The following is a 19,575-nucleotide window of genomic DNA, read 5'->3' as shown; positions in this document are numbered from 1 at the left end:
CAAAAGGATAAAGATACAAAACCGATGGGTTGCCTCCCATTTAGCGCTTAGTTTAATGTCCTCGGCCCGACTTGGTCATTCTTTTAATTACTCCTCCAGAGGGAGATAATCATGAAATTCTTGCACATCCATATCCACATAAGCAATGCTTTCATAATATGGCTTCAATCTATGTCCGTTCACCTTTAAGTTTGTTCCATCTCTAAGACTAGAAATTTCAACTGCGCCATGAGAATAAACATTAGTAACAACATACGGTCCAATCCATTTGGACCTTAGCTTACTAGGAAATAGTTTAAGACGAGAATAAAATAAAAGAACTTTTTGCCCCACAACAAAATTCTTTCGAGAAATCATCTTGTCATGGAAAAGTTTCGTCTTTTCCTTGTATATACGAGAACTCTCGTACGCATCATTGTGTATCTCCTCTAGATCATTAAGTTGTAACTTCCTTTGTTTCCCCGCATTGTCATAATCCATGTTGCACATCTTTATCGCCCAATATGCCTTATGTTCAAGTTCAACCGGAAGATGACAAGTTTTTCCATAAACAAACCGATATGGAGACATACCAATCGGTGTTTTGTACGCCGTTCTATATGCCCATAATGCATCATTAAGCCTATAACTCCAATCTTTCCGTGTAGTGTTTAGGATTTTCTTAAGAATGGATTTAATCTCACAATTTGAGATTTCGGCTGCCCACTAATTTGTGGGTGGTATGGCGTACCAACCTTGTGTGTTATGTTGTACTTCTTGAGTAGAGCATGGAAGGATTTCTGAAAATGCGAACCTCCGTCACTGATAACCACTCTTGGTGTACCATGTCTAGAGAAAATATATTCCTTCACAAACTCACAAACAACTTGAGAATCATTAGTAGGGGTGGCTTTAGCTTCCACCCATTTCGAAACATAATCCACATCAAGAAGTATATAAAATTTTCTGTTAGAATTGACAAAAGGACCCATAAAATCAATTCCCCACACATCGAATACTTCAACAACAAGAATTGGTGTGAGTGGCATTTGATTTCGAGCACCTAGATTGCCCGTTCTTTGACATCTATCACAAGATTTGCAAAAAATATATGCATCCTCAAATAAGGTAGGCCAATAAAATCCACTTTCAAGTACTTTGAAAGCGGTACGTTTAAAACCAAAGTGACCACCACATGCATAAGTATGACAAAAAGTAAGAATAGATTGAACTTCAGAATTAGGTACGCACCTGCGGATGATTTGATCAGAACCGTATTTCCACAAGTAGGGTTCATCCCACACATATTGCTTGGCTATTTTCTTAAGCTTAAGCTTTTGAAAATTAGACATTGTACTAGGTACTTGTCTTGTAACCAAGTAGTTCACTATATCCGCGTACCAAGGTGTTGAATCTTCAATTAAGAAAAGTTGTTCGTCTGGAAAACGATCTTGTAAAGGAAGTTCTTCTTCGGAAACAACAAGTCTGCTAAGGTGATCAGCAACAGTATTTACGACACCTCTTTTATCCTTGATTTCATAATCAAATTATTGCAACAGTAGTATCCACCGTATAAGTCTTGGCTTAGCTTCTTTCTTCTTTAGTAAGTACCTAAGTGTTGCATGATCAGAATATACAACCACTTTTGAACCCACCAAATAGGATCTAAATTTTTCTAGTGCAAACACTATAGACAAAAATTCTTTCTCGGTGGTAGAATAGTTGATTTGTGCATCGTTTAGGGTCCTAGATGCATAATAAATCACATGAGACAGCTTGTCTACTCTTTGACCCAAAACGGCTCCAACTGCATAGTCACTTGCATCACACATTAATTCAAATGGTAAAATCCAATCTGGTGACTTGATAATTGGTGCAGTTGTCAACAATTCTTTCAATTTATCAAAGGCATCCTTGCACTCCTTGTTGAAGTCAAAAATAACCTCTTTTTGCAATAATCTGCACATCGGCATTGAGATTTTGGAGAAATCCTTGATAAACCGCCTGTAAAAACCTGCATGACCAAGAAAATAACGAATTTCCCTCACCTAAGTGGGATATTGTAAGTTTCTTATTAAGTCTATCTTTGCTTTGTCAACTTCAATCCCTCGAGAGAACACGATGTGACCAAGCACTATGCCATGGTTTACCATAAAGTGACATTTCTCCCAATTAAGAACAAGATTAGTGTCTATGCATTTTTTAAGCACAAGTTGAAGATTTTGTAAACAAAAATCAAAAGAATCACCATAAACACTAAAATCATCCATAAATACCTCAATAATGCGCTCCACATAGTCAGAAAATATACTGACCATACACCTCTGAAAAGTTACAGGTGCATTGAAAAGACCAACCGGCATTCGTCTATAGGCAAACGTACCAAAAGGACAAGTAAAAGTAGTTTTCCCCTGATCCTCCGGCGCAATAACAATCTGATTGTAGCCCTAATAACCGTCTAAAAGCAATAATGTGAGTGTCCGGCTAACCTTTCTAACATCTGATCAATGAAAGGCAAAGGAAAGTGATCCTTTAGGGTTGTTGTATTAAGCTTTCTGTAGTCTATGCATACTCTCCATCCTGTTTGAACTCTTGTAGGAACAAGTTCATCATCTTGATTTCTAACAACAGTGACACCTGATTTCTTAGGTACCACTTGAACCGGGCTAACCCATTTGCTGTCAGAAATTAGCTAAATCACCCCCACACTTAGTAATTTGAGGATCTCTTTATTCACGACCTCCATCATTGGGGGATTAAGCCTACGTTGAGCATCACATACTGGCTTAAAATCATCTTCCATTAGGATTCTATGCATGCACATGGATGGACTAATGCCTTTAATATCAACAATTGTCCAACCAATAGCCGTTTTATGCTCTTTCAGAACCCTAAGGAGGCGTTCTTTTTGTATTGGTGTGAGGTTCTTTGCAATAATCACCGGAAGTTCTTCTTTATCACCCAAGTATGCGTACTTTAAGTGGTCTGGAAGTGGCTTCAATTCTAGTTTCGGTGCCTGCACAATAGAAGGTAAAGGAACCTCATTAGTTATGGGTAACGAAATATAAGAAATATTACCCGTTTTTGCTTCTGGTAGTGCTGTTAAGGCACCACACATCTCCACTAGCTCTTTGGACATCTCAATGTCCATGTTCAGTTGTCCATGAACGTCTAAATCAATGTTATTCCGTATCACAACTCCAAGTTCATCTTCAACATTCAATTCAAACATTTGTTGCACTAACGAACCAATAACATCAATGGAAAAAGCTGAGTGAACATCACTAGGGTAGCGCATGGTTTCAAAGATATTGAACCGTATGATCTCCTTATCAAATTCCATAGTGAGTGCACCACTATCAACATCAATCTTCGTCTTTGCAATTTTCATAAACGGTCTCCCAAGAAGTAACGAAGTAGATGAAAAATTATCTCCATTGTGCATATCCACAATGTAGAAATCAACCGGAAAGATTAACTGATTCACTTGAACTAACACGTCCTGCACGACTCCCTTAGGATATATATTGGACTTGTTAGCTAATTGAATAATGATCTTTGCCTCTTTTAAAGGTCCGAGATTCAAAGAATCATAAACATCGGCTGACATAACACTTATGGATGCTCCCAAATCAAGCAAAGCACGCTCAAATCGTCTCTTACCAATGGTAACGAGAACTGTAAAACCACCAGGATCTTCACACTTTGTAGGCATCTTCTTAAGTAACATAGCTGTAGCACTTTCTCCCACTCGAGTGATCTCATTAGCAATCAACCTATCCTTCCTTGTACACAAATCCTTCAAAACCTTGGCATACCTAGGTACGGTTTTGATTCCCTCAATAAATGGAGTGTTGATGTGTATCTTGCTGAAAATATCCATGATCTCCTTGTCTTGAGCTTCTTTCTTGGATTTGGCAAAACGACTAGGAAAAGGAGGTGGTATGGTAAATGTGGGAACCGTGTCCTTAGGTTGGCCGTCTGAGGTTGGCTTTTCCTTTGGGACGGTTTCCTCCTCTACTTCCTTTTTAATGTCGTTACTAACCTCTTTTTGTTGATGTGGCTCTTCAGTTTTTCTCCCACTTCTTAGAGTTACTGCATTAACGTGCTCTCTTGGGTTCACAAAAGGTTGTGATGGCAACTTTGTTGAATCTTGCGCTTTCATTAGATTCATATATGTCGCCATTTTCCCCATTTGAGTTTGCATATCTCTAATAGCGTTATCAGTTTTTAACTGATTTTGATCGACTTTCTGTATGAACTGATCAGTTTTCTGCTGACTTTGTTGGAACAAAGAGGTAATACCTCGCATCGTATCACTCAGTTTATCATCAATAGAGGAATCCTACTCTTTATGTTGTTGTGGTTGCTGTAAATGTTGTTGAAAACCACCTTGTCTTTCATATGGGTTAGGGGCTGCAGCTTGTTTGTTAGTGTAACTGAAATTAGGATGATCTTTCCAACCAGGATTATAAGTATTTGAGTATGGATCATACCTTGGCCTTTGATTGGGAAATATAGCATTTTCCTCAGCATCATCTTCATAAGTAGGAATAACTGCAGAAGCTATCTGTTGAATTGTCCTTTCCATGCTCCACATCCTTTGCTCAAGGTATGATGATGAATCACTAACTTCATGCACTCGCCTAACTATTGGTTCATATCTTGTGTAGAACTGTTGCGAGTTTGATGCCATACTTTCAATCAACTCGGTAGCTTGAGCTACCGTCTTGTTCACTAGTGCACCACCACCCGCGGCGTCAAGAAGAGATCTATCACTTGGTTGAAGACCTTCGTAGAAGTATTGGAGTATCATAACATCACTGAATTGATGGTGTGGACAGCTTTCCACCAATCTCTTGTATCGGTCCCAAAATTCATACAATGACTCTCCCACATTTTGCTTTATCCCACAAATTTCCTTGCGAAGTTGAGTAGCCTTTGATGCAGGAAAATATCTCTCGAGGAAAAGTTTCTTCAACCCATTCCATGTTGTGACACTTCCGGAAGGCGAATAATATAACCATTTCTTACCATTGCCTTCCAAAGAGAACGTAAAAGCTTTCAACATTGCTTCATTATCATTAGTCTCCGGTGGAAGCATGGCCATGACTATGGTATAGAAGTCCATAAGATGTTTGTTTGGATCCTCGTTCACCATGCCATGAAACTTTGGTAACTCTCTAACCAACCCCGTTTTGATCTCGAAGGTTGAGTTAGTTTGGATACACCATTGTCGCTTGTCGAGCTTGTGAGAAGCTAGGTCCTTGAGTGTACGATCACCCATTGCTTCTTCGTCTATGTCCGAATCTGCGAACTCACTTGATGAAGAAGGAGGAAGCGGAGTATTAACCGCTCGAATGAAGTCTTTTAGTTGAGTGCCGGATCGAAGACGTATTGGACTCGGTCTTCCCTCTTTAAGCATTCACCAAAGATATAGTACCTGAAACAAAAATTAAAAACTAAAAATAAATAACAAAATAAAAATAAAAATTAAAAACTAAAAAGAAACATCCATGATATATGAGAAAAGTAAGAGATAATGTTACGATTGATAATCGCTCCGTGTGATGTTTCTTCTCTCCAAACCCTAAAAATTTCGTGACCTAATGATATGATATGATTTCACATAACCTAATACCTTTTTATATGTTTTACATTGCTTGGCGTTCACGTATTGGGTTCGGTTCAAGAACCCGACCCAAAATAACGAATTAACGTTCCCAAACGTGCCCTTAGGCCTTCCAAGGAGTAAATACACGTTTCCCCTTTGCTAAGTGCGCGAACCTAGTCCGCAAACTTCCAAATCCAGTAGAAATTTTCGGAAATAAGTCTGCGAACCACGTCCGCAAACCCAGTTCGCGGACTGCACTATCTTCGGTTTTCAATAAAACTGTTTTGGCCACAACTTCTTCATCCGAACTCGGAATGACCTCATTCTTTTTGCATTCTTTTTATATTTAAATTCTATTCAAGATGGTGATGAGAAATCCTTAATTTGAATGAGTTAAGATTGGTCTTTGGCCCTTCTCTTGATTATGTGTGTTTTGCTCCTTTTCGTTGCTTTTCTTCCACTTCTCTTGGACTTTGGCACTTGGATACTTGGAATACTTATCTTCTTAGCTCTTTTCAGAACTTTGTAGCTCCTTTTTGGATGATTCACATAATAGATGCAAACAAGAGAAAACAAGAGTAATAATACGAAAATATGCAAGAGTAATAGCTAAAACAAGTATGGAAGTTATCTCAGCTGCTATCACTCGAGATGTTACCGGTGTCTCTCCCTTCACAAGCGCGATGACCAATTTTACCCCAGGGCATGCTATCTCGGCTACTATCACTCGTAAAAACAACAAGTATTTGGAAAAATGCTCTTTGCATGGTTATAGGTTTGGTGTTTTGGCTTTTTCCACTTTGGGTGAGCTCGGTGCAGATACAATTTCTTTCCTTAAGAGGTTGAGAAATTGCATGGATAGGCATGAAGCTAATTTCAATCTAGGCAATTCTCTTTTTCATAGGCTAGGGATTGTTATTCAAAAGGGTATTGGCGCTCAGCTTGTTGCTAGGCTGCCCGCCATTCCTTGTAAGTTTGATCCTCTTTCTTTTTTGGATTAATTATTATTAGGGAAAAAAATTAAAAGTATGGAATGGACACTAAAATCATATGAATTATGCACTTATCAGCATTCAAAAGGATTTCCTAAGGGAACAACATGAATTGTCGTGGTGTGTTCCCACTTTGTCTCATCTTGATCCCCGCACCTCACAAGGTGAAAGTGGAGTGAAGAGTTATTTATCTTCAAAATGTGGCAAATTCAATGCCTGGTGCATTTACTGATATTGGTAAAGTGACGTGATCACACATACCATTTGCAAACGTGCCTGCAAGGTTAGACATCCCTAATATGGGAAAAGGAACCCTATATAAAGGTGTTAAACCTACACTTAGTGGAAGTATAGCTGAGGCCGTGTCCCCACAAAGGAAGAGGGGAAGACCACTTGGTTCGGTTGATACTCAACCAAGGAAGAAAAAAATGAGTAAGACACAAAATATTCATGTATCATCGATGCAGATAATCTATCTCATGAGATTCTCTCTGATTATTGTATGTCCATGAATCATTAATGGAGGACTCTCCGATGTTTGAGATGATTCCAGAGAACAAAGAAATATTTATGGATTATGAGAGTGCATACGTGTTATTGTACTTAGTGCAATGTACTTGACCCGACATATCATTCTCAGTGAACTTGTTAGCTAGATACAACTTAGTGCCTACGCAACGTCATTAGAATGATATAAAGAATGTTTTCAGATACCTAAAAGGAACCATTGACACGGGTTTATTTTATCCCTATGAAGAAGTAAGAAGGACCGCTAATGGAAATTCAACTCCCTACACTGAAACCCCAAATAATGTTTTGGTTGATTTTGCTGATGCTGGGTACCTCTCCGACCCACATAAAGGTCGATCACAAACTGGTTATGTGTTCACTATTGAAAACACAACGTTATCTTGGAGATCGACCAAGCAGACTCTTGTGGCTACCTCCACGAACCACTCTGAGATCACTGCCTTGCACGAGGCGGTTCGTGAGTGCATCTGGTGAAGGTCTATCATTACACACATTCGAGAGACATCTAGTATGAGTTCTACCACTGATGATCCAACTTGCATCTATGAGGATAATGCAACTTGCATCGAAAATATGAATCAATGGTACATTAAGGGTGATGATACGAAGCATATATCACCAAAGTTCTTTTACAATCAACAACAACAGTCTTTTCTGAAAATTCAAATCAGTCAAGTAAAATTTGATAAGAATGCGACAAACCTATTTACTAAGTCATTGCCTAAATAAAATTTTGAAAAACATGTCAAAAGTATCAGACTAAGAAAATTATCTGAACTCCCTTGAATGCAATCAAGAGGAGATGGCGACATCAGGGGGAATACCTAATGATATGATGTCGACATCAGGGGGAGTGTCTGTTGAACTTTTTTTCCCTTCACCGATTTTATTTTGTCCCAATGGATTTTGTTACTCGGTAAGGTTTTTAATGAGACATCAGCAACACCAGGGTTGTGACTCCCCGCTTGAGATTATCTTTTTCCCACGAGGTTTTTATTTTTAGGAGTTTTTAAGCAACAAGAGAAGTGGTCAACTCTCATGGAACAACTTTACTAGGGTTCAACACGTTGTACTTTTTTCCCTTCGTCAATGTTTTCTCCCACTGGGTTTTTTCTTGTCAAGATTTTAATGAGGCAATAAATCTAGAGTTCCATTGTTGGCACAAAGGGGAGTGTTAAAGGGCCCATGCTCATGTATGTACGGTTCAAAACGATAGTCTTTTAATTTTTCATTTTCCTAGTATATAAAAGATACAATGTACTACTATGCAAACCCTATCAATAAAAATCTATGTTTCTCCTATCTCTTGGTCTTTCATATTTACTTAGAAAGAAATTTTATTTTAAAAACTTTTTAATAAATAAAGGTCAATTTAATCCTGCTGAAAATATAAAAATTTAAATCCAATCTAAAACTAATGTTTTTAAGTGTAGATCTTACCTTTTGGTTACAAATATATACCATCTTCATAATGGGTTTATGAAAAAGAGAAGAATGAATTCCTTGGATATTTCACATATGTTTTTTCCTAATCCAAATTCTCAATAATGGGATTTTTAGGTTTGATCAAACCAGACAGATTCACTGATTTAATCGGTCGATTCTACCTATCCTGAGATCAAAATCTTCTTATTGTAAACTTATTAGTCTATACCGAACCAACCTAGTATTTTAATTAATTCACTGGGTTTTTTTCGGCCGATTGGTCCGACTTTCAAAACACTTCTCCTACGAACCTCAAGTTCACATTAAAATTAGAATTATGGACTAAACTTGCTCTAGAAAAATATCCTATCTCTTACAGCCTACAATAATAATAAAATAACATCAAATAGTATATAAATAAATAAACAAAAACAGATTTTACCTCATGCTTCAAAAAAATAAATAAAATAATAATAATAAATAATTTCATAATTTTTTCAAGAGAATATCAGATTTCACTAGATTTGGTACCCGTGCTACGCACCGGGCAGACCTGAAAACCATCCATCATCATTTTTTTTCTTTTAACCTTATTTTTGGTTTGGTGTGATGTGGCTTCGCCCCATCGTGCATTTTTGTTTTGGTGTCGTGGGGTTTCACCATGTCGCGATGTATTTTTGATTTGGTGTGGCTCAGTTTCGCCTCTCCCCGTCTCATCCCGATGCATGTCAGGATTTTTGATTTGGTGTGTGTCTCGGCTTCACCTCGCCCTGTCTCGATACAGACCGTACTACCATCGGGCATACTTTTCTTTAAACCGTATTTTTGATTTGTTGTGGCCATGCCCCGCCCCTAAGGATTTTTTTATTTGGTATGGTGTGGTGAACCACCTTATCGCGATGCATTTTTGATTTGTTACGGTGGGACGTCGCAATGTATTTTGGATTTGGTGTGGCGGAGCAAATCGCGATGAATTTTTGATTTGGTGTGGCGAATGCATTAAACATTTTATTAAAACTGGCATGTAACCCCTAGTTTTGGCAAAGTAATTCTTGTAAGGAATCGGATAACAGAATTGGAAGTAATGCTCTATGTATTGCGGAGTCTAAGAGCGTCCACAGTGGTGCGAGCATAACTAAAGACCAAAGACTAAAAAAAAAGATCAAATTTGGGTTTAGTCCGTCCTGTGACGTAGCGGGTGACGAGAAAATTTGGTCGCGCGTTGATATAAAGTCCGCTTCATCGTCCAGCGTAGATAAAGATTACGCCTGGCATGGGGCGTTGATAAAGATAACGCCTGGTATGGGGAGTTGATAAAGACAACGCCTGTATGGGGCGTGAACTATAGCAACGCCTGGTGTGTGGGACGGAGATTATACGTTCGGCCGGGTTCAAAAAAAAAAAAAAATGGGGCGTTGATAAAGACAACGCCCCAACCAAAGTTTTGTAAACTTTTCAAATTTGGGTTCATGACTATATCAACGCCCCATTCAAATTTGGTGTCCGGCGTTGATTATACCAACGCCCCATCCAGGCGGACATTATACCAACGCCCCATGCCAGGCGTTGATTATACCAACGCCCCATCCAGGCGGACATTATACCAACGCCCTGCATCAGGCGTTAACTTTACCAACGCGCGGCTACAGGCGGACATTATACCAACGCCCGTCGGGTAGGCGGACATTATATAAACGCCCGACTATATTTGGATTTGGTCTTAATCGCCGACCAAATTTGGTCCGAGTTTTACTCTTTGATCAAATTTTGATCGATGGTCCGTCCCATTACGCCAGCCCACTCGACACCAAATTTGGGTTTAGTCGTCCACTGCAGTTGCTCTAAGTAAACTCATCCAGTACTCTACAGTTAGATGTTAACATCTAGAAAATTCAGTCAAGTAAGGTTATTGTGTTGTTTGTACAATTAACCATGCAAAGGTTTAAGGGAGTAGAATACGAAAACAATTTTTTATGGATAATTCAGTCATATTGACTTCAGAAAAAAAGTATCACCCACTGGCCGCATTCAAATGCTCATGTTATCACTCAGCGTACTAACTTCTGGCTGGTGCTCCTCCGACGTAGTTCCGAACAACCTGTCAGAGACGTCATTAGAAAATGATATTGTTAGAACATGGAGATAAAACGAAAAGTGTTGTTTTGTAGATGTGTGCCACTTTAATTGGTAATAAGTAGTGTTAACAGACATCACAAATTTTCTACACCTTTGAATGTTCTTTTCAATCCAAGAGCATGGCATACGATAGCTAACCAACAAAATTACAAAATTTTGGGCCTAATATACAATCATGCAGCTAGTCTATAACCATGATTTTTAAACTGATAGGCAAGGTTCATTAAAACATATTCACATCAACTTAAACTTCTGGTTCTACTCCCTTCATGTCAGAGTCTATCTAATTGTTGTTCCCTAATGTTCAGAATTATGAAATTGCAAAGTTCCAACTTGAAGAAAACATAGAATACGCCAGTCCCTGATAACCCAAAATAAAATGTAACTTTAGATTCTCTAGACCACAGCCATACCGTTTAAAATAAGTCTGCTATATAAAGATCAATTGAGCACAAATTACACGCAGTCTTTAACTTAGTTAAGGAAATTCAGCAAACAGTTGCTGAGCACAATGCAGTGTTGTTGATGTTGCATCAAGAATCACCTTCTATCCCTCTCCAAATCCCTGCCCAACACAAACTAAACACACACCAATATTCAGAAGCCATTCGACATTCACAAATCTTCATATTCAGTCATATGACCCCCCACGTCGAAGAAGCATCAGTCGAAGCCAGAAGAGGAAATCAAGGTAAACTAAAAATCAAAAGTTTTAGGTTTACCTCTGCTCTTACCTTGCCAGCGTAGAGTTTCTTATTACGAAAACCCATTTTGATTTGTTAGATCCTTTAGTTGTATCGAGAACTTGATTACTTTTTTTGTGCACGATTTTGCCTTCAACAGTTATGTATTCATAGTGTTCTCTCTCTAGCTGATTTCACATAGAACGACAATAAAAATGTTAAGATATGACCAATAGCTTCCAAAACATAACAGATAAAAGTACAAATCTGTAAACTGCCACCAAGGAATATTAATATTACAGGTCCCAGATATTTAGAGCATTGCTGTCATAGATTTGACCGAGGGCAGTGTTTGAGATTAACTCCTTTGCCATCTCAAGCAAATCATCATATCACTTGATTTTGCATAATGTAAGGCTTAGTCCAAACTTCATGAAAATAGCAACAAACACGAATAAGTTCACAGAAGTTGCTCAATGAAGAAAAAGCACAGATTGTAAAAAATCCAGCTTTCCATGCCATCTTGATATTGTTCTCTCAATATATTCCAGAAGCAGTTCTAGTGGACTCGTTTGATGCAATTGGATGGTAACATGAAAGAACCTGTGATCTTTCTTGATTGGCAGATGGAGAAAGAGGCTGCTTCTCTTGAGAGGAAGGTGAAGGCTGTTGCTTCTAAGGAAAGTACAGATGAAAAGAGAAAGAAATCTTCCAAGGCGAAAGTCGTGAACGGATCTTCACGCTCCAAAGTAGTTGGCCTTACAGTTACCCCTAGGGGAAGACAATTCTTGTACGCCCCGGCTACGATGTGGTCGGGCCACATCAATTTTATATGTGGCCCCTCTTCATTTTCTGACACCTATTTAACAAAAAAACCTGCCCCCTCCAAATCCCCTTAACTGTTTCACTTTTTGAGAAAAAGTAGGAATTAATAGAAAGAAAAAAGAAAAACAGTTAGGTAATAAAACTGTTTTCCAAATTTTTCTTACTTTATGCGACGTGTCATGATTTAAAGAGGGGCCACATACTTCAAGTATGTGGCCCGACCACATCGTAGCTGCACTGATTCTTGTAAGATCCAGCTGTGATCAATGCCATCTTCACATGTTTCTCTCAATTCATTCCAGAAGCAGTTCTCATGGTTCTCGTTTGATGCAATTGGCTAGTAACTAATAAGAACCTTCTTCTCCTTATCTATAAAAACCTTTCTACCTACGGAGAAGACTGTTCTTATAAGATACTGACAAATAGCTCAAACTGGATAGCGATGTTAAAAACTCGAAACATAGTGATAAAATTTTCATGTGGAGTCTGGGCATGTAAGATCGATCCAAGAAAGTCAAAACATCACCAAAACTTCTTTCTGACCCGAGCAAAAACTGCAAAACAACCAAAGAACTTCAAAATCAGCATCTGCCTTAACCAACAGTTCATACATTATGTGAAATGTACCTGTAATAGATAGTTTGTCTTCCCTGCCACACAAAGAAATAAATAAAATAAGATTGCAAGTGGGTGTCACAAACACTCCACTAGGAAATTATATAAACAAAAATAAATTAAACAGAACGTATTATACATAGACCCAGATGGGCAAACCTGGTTGAAATACGTGCTGTAATACTTGAGACTCTAATGCACCGCTAACCACATACCACACTTCAGTTTTCAGAATATACCGGTACTTTAACAACCCTGCATGCGAAAATATTGAATTTGAAACAGGTGCAAAACCACGAATAACTATCTTAGACAGCAAAACCGCAGTGCCGTTGAAGATATTGAATTTAAATCCCTCTGATCTGATTCACCTAGGCATTGGCAACAAAAATTACCAATGGACATGAAACAAACACATCCCAAGATTCCCAACACTTACATAGCCCTGCAGAGCACAATGTAACATCTACACTTACTCTAAGTCCCTCAAACAGCTAATATAGCCTTTACATCAATTGGAGGCTGCACTTGCCCTGTATTTACAATGAGCTTGCAAGCCTATTATCAATACATCTAGAAAAGTATGTTCAAACCTAATAGATGTCTGATACAAAAGGATTATTCATACCTTACTTTCATATAAGTTTTCTAGTCAGGGACTGTTCTTTTGCTTTGAAGCATTTGGCCTGAATTTCCACCGAGGGAATAATAGTTTGCCATGAGTACTTACTTGAGCCAATCTCTACTCAATAGTGGCTTTCAAACTCAGTAGTTGTATAAATGGAAGGGTCGGATAACTGGTTACAGGTAAAGACAACACGTATATTATCAAGTTAATGTCTCCTGGGTATTCGATAGTAGAAAATGAAATAACAAATAACCGCGCTGGTCATAATAAATCGACTTTTATGCTAGTTCTTGCTCCAGCATGAAAGTTCCATTTTAGTTAAGGACGAAGTACCATTGATACTTTCTGTTTTGTCTAGCCTTGCTTTGGTCTCTGGTTTGGTGGCCATCCTAGTCTTTTGTTTACTCTTCTAGCATCTCAGTTTATAATTTCTCTTACCATCGATGTGGCAACTTTGCATATCAGATTCCAAAAATGCTTACAGTCCAAATTATCTCTCTTGACATGTTGAAAATATATCTCGGATGCAGATGTCTTAGCTGCATCTATTTTCAACAGTAGATACCGAGAAGTGCCCCCATAATCCTGTTAACAAAAATTATTGAACATACCTTGAACAGGTCGTATTACAGAATCTGAAGTGCCAACTGATGAATTCATCTCTTTAAAGTACTCATTCCCTTGGAGGTAGCATCGCTTCGCTCAGTAGCACAGCACTTAAGACTACAATTTCACAATCTGTGCAAAAAAAAAAAAAAAAACCATGCGAGATGGGTTCCTAAAGTATAAACGGTGGTGATGATGATAATTAAGTAGATATAAAATTGAGATACCAACCAACAAAGTAGAAATCAATGTAAAACAAAAAACCAATTTCAGCATTCAAAACTTAGATTCAAAAACGACGGTTACACTGAAAATCAAGAGAATGGAGACAAACAGTGAGCAGCAGAAAGAGCGAAGAAGAGAAAAGAGGTAGCAAATCAGTCAGATGAACGTCAATTTACTTACCAACTTATTCAAACATCTGCTTGTTTCCAGTAAATCTTGTACCTCCAGTCTGTAGGTAGAAGAACCTTCTCGTACGCACCTGCATAAAAGAAAAGAGTTGGCTATTATAGTACATACCATAGTGTATTATGTATAACAAACTTATCCAAGGACCCAAAACTACTACTACTTTTCCATTACTCATTAAAAACTGTATAGGATAAAAATAACTGGCTGAAAAAGACCTTCTTCTTGCTGTTACGGGAAGAGGCTCAAAAATGTTAACCCACCGATAGATACCACAGATTGAAAGCCCCGTGCAGACAACAATGGTCATCATTCCTTTCAAGGAAACAGCCCAACCATCAACTCCAGGACCCAAATTTTTCTTCAGGTTAGAGAAAAACTTGACAGTTCTTGTTAACCAAAAAGTAATTGTATTATAATTTAACCAAACATCCAAACATTAATGACAAAACATGTCCAAAAAATTAATGTTGTGCAAAGGCTCAAAATTTTACACACACCTGTTTACTAATGTGTTCTTTTTGAGGGCTAAACTCCATTGCCATTGCCGACTCAACACCAATATATGCTTACAGTGAAACTAAAATATGTAAAATTGAAATATGTACCCAAGAAGACATGCATATCTCTAACTCCAGGAATAATATCATTAATCACTAAAGATACTATAGTGATGTCGAAACAAAAAAAAACGTACACATGCATCGAAATATACCAGGTTCTGGTGGGAATCCTTTAAATACGTCTTCAACATTAATACAACATTCTATTGAATGTCTTCTACGTAGATATCAGCTGCACAATATCTTGCACCAAAGCTTATCAAAAAGAGTACCTTGAGCTTTGAAATCCAGTCCAACAGACAACATTTTGTTATTTATTAAGAGCAAAGATCGTACCTGCAAAATAAAACATGGGTTATGGTTTATTGATTCTATTACACGTTAGGGTTACGACAATATGCCGGCAAAATATAAAATCTTATTTGACTTCAAGTCTCCTAACCATCTATTGTCTTCAAAGAAGCTACGTTCTGGTTGATAGTATCATCTATGAACTGTGAATTCTCATAGTTTTGCTTGTATACAGTGGTTTTGTGTAGTAACTTGTTGGATGCTCCTTTTTTATAATTGTAATCTCTAACTTTGAACTACCGTACATTGCCTCCTTCGTAAACCCACAAATACTAATACCTAGCTTCTTCATTGGATCAATTCGATTAAACCTGAACAATTAAAAAAAAAAAATCTCAAGCACTTGCGATGAGGACGTTTAGCACATCAGCTGCTTGACACTTATTTTTTTTTCTTGTCAGTTCACCAGTGGTTGAACCATCCTAATGTTTAGCATTAAAAAAAAAATCAAAATCATAACAAACAACCAACCCCACAAAACATTGAAATTATCAAAAAAAAACATAACCTTATATGATCTTGACGATAGAGACGGTACAGATCAATGAAACCAACGAGATTAAATATACTTAGGGCTTGCCGAGCAAAAAAAAAATACTTAGGGCTCAGTGGAACATTAACCGATGTTGTTGATGATGATGGATATATTGTCAAATAGAGGAAGAAGAAGATGGGTTTTAAGCAAAGAAAATGTCAAACTCAGTGATTAGAGTTTCCCAATAGAGTGTTTTTTGTAGAGATTTTTCTGGGTTTTCGGTGTTTTGCAGGTTTGTTCCTAGGGTCTGTTCTTAGGTTTTTCTCTGTATTCTTTTTTTTTTGTTTTGTTTCGGGATAAATAAACAAATTTCTTTATTTTGTGAAAAAACGCTTTGTTTTTCTCTTTTTTTGAGGAAAAGAGGAACCAAGCAATTCTATGGGTGGGTGAGGATCACCGTTTCACGTGGGGCCTTATGAGCTTATGATTTTAAAGGAGTTAGATAATAATAAAGATTTTTTTGTAGTATAAAAGATAAGAAAAGAGGAAGAGAAGAATTCTATATTAATCAGGGTTCTTAGGTTACATGGATATAATACATGTATATACATGGAGATGGAAAAACCAAAAGACATCTGTTTTGGGCCGCACACCTATGGGTTGTAAGTCCTACAACACTCCCCCTTGTGCGGTCCAATAGAACTCTGTATGCAGTGCTTCATATAAAGTTCTTCGAATATAGTTCTTCAAATGTTTTCCTCTCCTTGATGACTTGTGCCGAAATCAATCGCCTCACTAAGACTTTGACAAGGAAAAACCCAGTGGGATAAAACCTTGGTAAAACTCTTCACATGTAGTACTTCACATGTTATCTCGTACTTTACATGTAGTTCATCACATGCAATACGATCTTCAAAGACCGATGAGTCTAAGTTAATTGCCCTGTTAAAACTTCGTCAAGAAAACCCAGAGGGACAAAACCTGAACTAAAGAAAAAAGAGTACAATATTAAGCAAACTTAGAACATAGTTGGACTCAAATATGTTGCCTCATTAAAACCTTGACAAGGAAACCCAGTGGGACAAAACCTTGACGAAGGGGAAAGAGTACAACGTGACAGATGCAAGTAAAGGTGATCCGTTGTAGACGATCACTTTGCTTCGTTGAAGTTGATTAGTTGCTTCACAACTTCTTAGGCAGAAAATCCTTTTGGAAAAGACAATAGCCTTACTTGGGAAGTTAATTCCAGGTGTTTGTTGTTGTCTAATTAAAAACCTTGCCGAGCAACAAAACCCTTTGGGACAAAGTAACCTCGGTGAAGGAAAATATTTCAACACGCCATTAGATGCTCCCCCTGATGTCATACAATTCTCATTAGTCTAATGCAGTCAAAAGGAGTTTATCACACTTTACTTTGGTGACATGAATGTTTATAAGACCATGTTGTTGATTATGGAAGTTACGTTTCTTAACAGAATATCGCGTTTCATTTCTTTGATCCAGATATTTTTAGTAATATCAACGGCAATCTTTATGTCTTCAACGTTCAACATACTTGATGTTTTTTAGTGTTGTCTCGCTAAAAACCTTGTCGAGTAACAAAACCCTTTGGGAAAAACTATTCTCGGTCGAAGGGAAAAAATAGTACAACACAGCTTCAATTTCGAAGTAAAATATGTCGACATCATATCCTTGGATCCTCCCCTGATGTCGGTATCTCCCCCTGATTATTTTCAGAGTTGTTCCAGACATTTCCTTTAGTCATGTATTTTTCGAAACTGAATATTGGTAATGACTTAGAAAACAATCTACCATATCTCCCTCTGATTACTTTCGTTGGAGAAGAGATTATTGTTCCTTCATAATCAACAAATTTTGGATTGCACTTTCATTAGCATTACTTTTAATGTCTTTGTAGGGATAAAACAAACTTATGTCAATGGTTACTTTTAAGTACATGATTACATTCACTATACCATTCCAATGACGTTGCGTTGGCGCGGAGCTATATCTAGCTAACAAGTTCCCTGAGGATGTAAAATTTAATCGAGTACATTATTATACTAAGTACAAAAATGCGTCTATTGTACTTAGATATGGGAATTTCATCACCCAACACATCTTCGTCATATTCCTTTGGACGAAATGGTTACTTACTTACATTTGAACCTCGACTAATCATGGGAGTGCTATCAGGATGCATGTCTTTGTTAAATTGCCTGAAAACTTTAGACATATGCATACTGGTGGAATAATATACCACAAGCTCAGTATTCGATCGAGCTTTCCCTAGATTTTTCATCTCAAGTTCGGATTTTAAATAGCTTTTAAGGTCTCTTATTACATCAAGAGGACACATCATGTATGTACCATCAACACAAATAACTACAATTCCAAATCAGGAACTTTCTTATGAATACACAAGGAAAAATAACTTACTTGTCTATCCCCTCCAAATCAATTAGCCACTTATACGGGTATACCACATCCGCCTGATTGCTTGAATCTCTAAGTGAGCGTTCTATCCAACTGTAAACGCACTCTGTGGTTTAGAGTCAATTGATTTGGGCAACAAAAGTCTATCAAGTACTTTTGTAAATATCTTCTATCTCTTGATTCTTTCAGAGATACGTAACAACCACATACATATGCTGCATTTCAAGTCCTTTTAAAATTACCAAGCTAACTAAGTAGCGGAACTCTATAACGTTCATTACAAGAGAACAATTCCAGGGCTTTCTGAGAAACCTCGCGCCACAAGGCGAGTCCTTTTAGTTTAAGACTTCTTTCTTCTCATTATGCTTTGTGACAAATTAATTATGTATGTCAAATAGATTTTACACTTGGTTGGATAGCACTCCACACCAAATACCTGTATATTTGTCAAAGAACCAAGTTCTACATGGATTGTATAGGCCAAATATGCTCTTCGTTGAAATTAAGCAACAAAGAGCTTCGTTCGATATCATCTTTCTTTATTTCCTTAAGCAAGTGTATAAGAAATTAATCATCAATATGCTCGCATGATCTTTCCATTGACTCGTGCGCATTCTCATAATCCACTTGGGATGTCATTGTTCTATGGAACCATTAAACTTCGGAGCGTCCTCCAGTTTGATTCATGGACATATTCAGAGACAACCTTATGAGATAATTTCTGATGATATAAATAAGTTGTGTCTTACTCACCTACTTCCTTTCTAGGTGAGGATTGATCCAACCAAGTGGTCTCTCCAACTTCCTTTATGGATCCACGGCCTCAACCACACTTCCACTGAGTGTAGTTGCAACACCTTAGTCTATGGTGTACATGTATTGAGGATTTGTGACTTTGCAGGTAGGTTTGCAGCTGGTATGTGTGATCTCATCACTTTAGCAACATCAGTGTACGTTTTGAAAATCGAATATTCTTTATCACTTCACATTTACATTTGTGGAGTACAAGAATCAATATGAGACACAGTGGGAACACACCACGACAATTCCTGTCGTTCCCTTAGAAAATACTTTTTCTTATCTCCCCCTAACGACGGGAAGACTGTCTCATTAAAGTGATAACCCGCAAATCTAGCGGTAAGAGATCTCCTGCCAAAAGTTTTAAAATACGGATAATTGTTGGGAACTCATTTCCAACATAACTACTTAACAGTTTTGAGGACCCATCATAGTACGATGTGGAGTCATAATGGAAGATATATAGTACAACCAGAAATGCGTAAGAACACGAATGTCGGGCTTAAA

At 37.7% G+C, this 19,575-nt stretch overlaps 1 protein-coding gene across 18 annotated transcripts; it reads right to left on the bottom strand.

The window, feature by feature from the left end:
- Window positions 1–10,383: 10,383 nt before the first annotated feature.
- LOC113282026 (ADP,ATP carrier protein 2, chloroplastic-like) lies at window positions 10,384–16,165 on the bottom strand. Of its 18 annotated transcripts, XR_003326498.1 has the most exons (9): window positions 15,868–16,165; window positions 14,946–15,344; window positions 14,664–14,834; window positions 14,440–14,518; window positions 14,040–14,166; window positions 12,960–13,055; window positions 11,412–12,739; window positions 11,091–11,256; window positions 10,384–10,639 (listed from the first exon to the last, which is right to left on the bottom strand). XR_003326498.1 is itself a non-coding variant. In XM_026530951.1 (7 exons), the coding sequence occupies exons 4-7, from the start codon at window positions 14,086–14,088 to the stop codon at window positions 12,569–12,571; spliced, it is 339 nt and encodes a 112-aa protein (XP_026386736.1). In that variant the 5' UTR covers window positions 14,089–14,166; window positions 14,440–14,518; window positions 14,664–15,344; window positions 15,868–16,165; the 3' UTR covers window positions 11,715–12,568. The 18 variants fall into 18 exon arrangements, 9 of the variants coding, with proteins under 9 accessions (XP_026386736.1, XP_026386737.1, XP_026386739.1 ...); XR_003326499.1 differs by having other exon boundaries at window positions 11,412–11,548; window positions 11,964–14,166; XR_003326497.1 differs by having other exon boundaries at window positions 11,412–14,166; window positions 14,664–14,760; window positions 14,946–15,025; window positions 15,161–15,344.
- Between the last annotated feature and the right edge of the window lie 3,410 nt (window positions 16,166–19,575).

This window comes from Papaver somniferum, chromosome 5 (assembly GCF_003573695.1).
Source record: "Papaver somniferum cultivar HN1 chromosome 5, ASM357369v1, whole genome shotgun sequence".
NCBI classification, from domain to species: Eukaryota; Viridiplantae; Streptophyta; class Magnoliopsida; order Ranunculales; family Papaveraceae; genus Papaver; species Papaver somniferum.
Note: the sequence above shows the minus strand (reverse complement) of the source record. Positions and strands in the feature narration are given on the sequence as shown.

Bases quoted from the DNA above. Each gene is read 5' to 3' on its own strand.
- LOC113282026 (XM_026530946.1), bottom strand. From the start codon at position 15,199: ATGTTGAAGACGTATTTAAAGGATTCCCACCAGAACCTG. The intron at 14,835-14,945 runs GTGTGTGTAAAA...TTGGTTAACAAG, and splicing joins AAGAACACATTAGTAAACAG to AACTGTCAAGTTTTTCTCTA. The intron at 14,519-14,663 runs GTCTTTTTCAGC...TCTTTTATGCAG, and splicing joins CCCGTAACAGCAAGAAGAAG to GTGCGTACGAGAAGGTTCTT.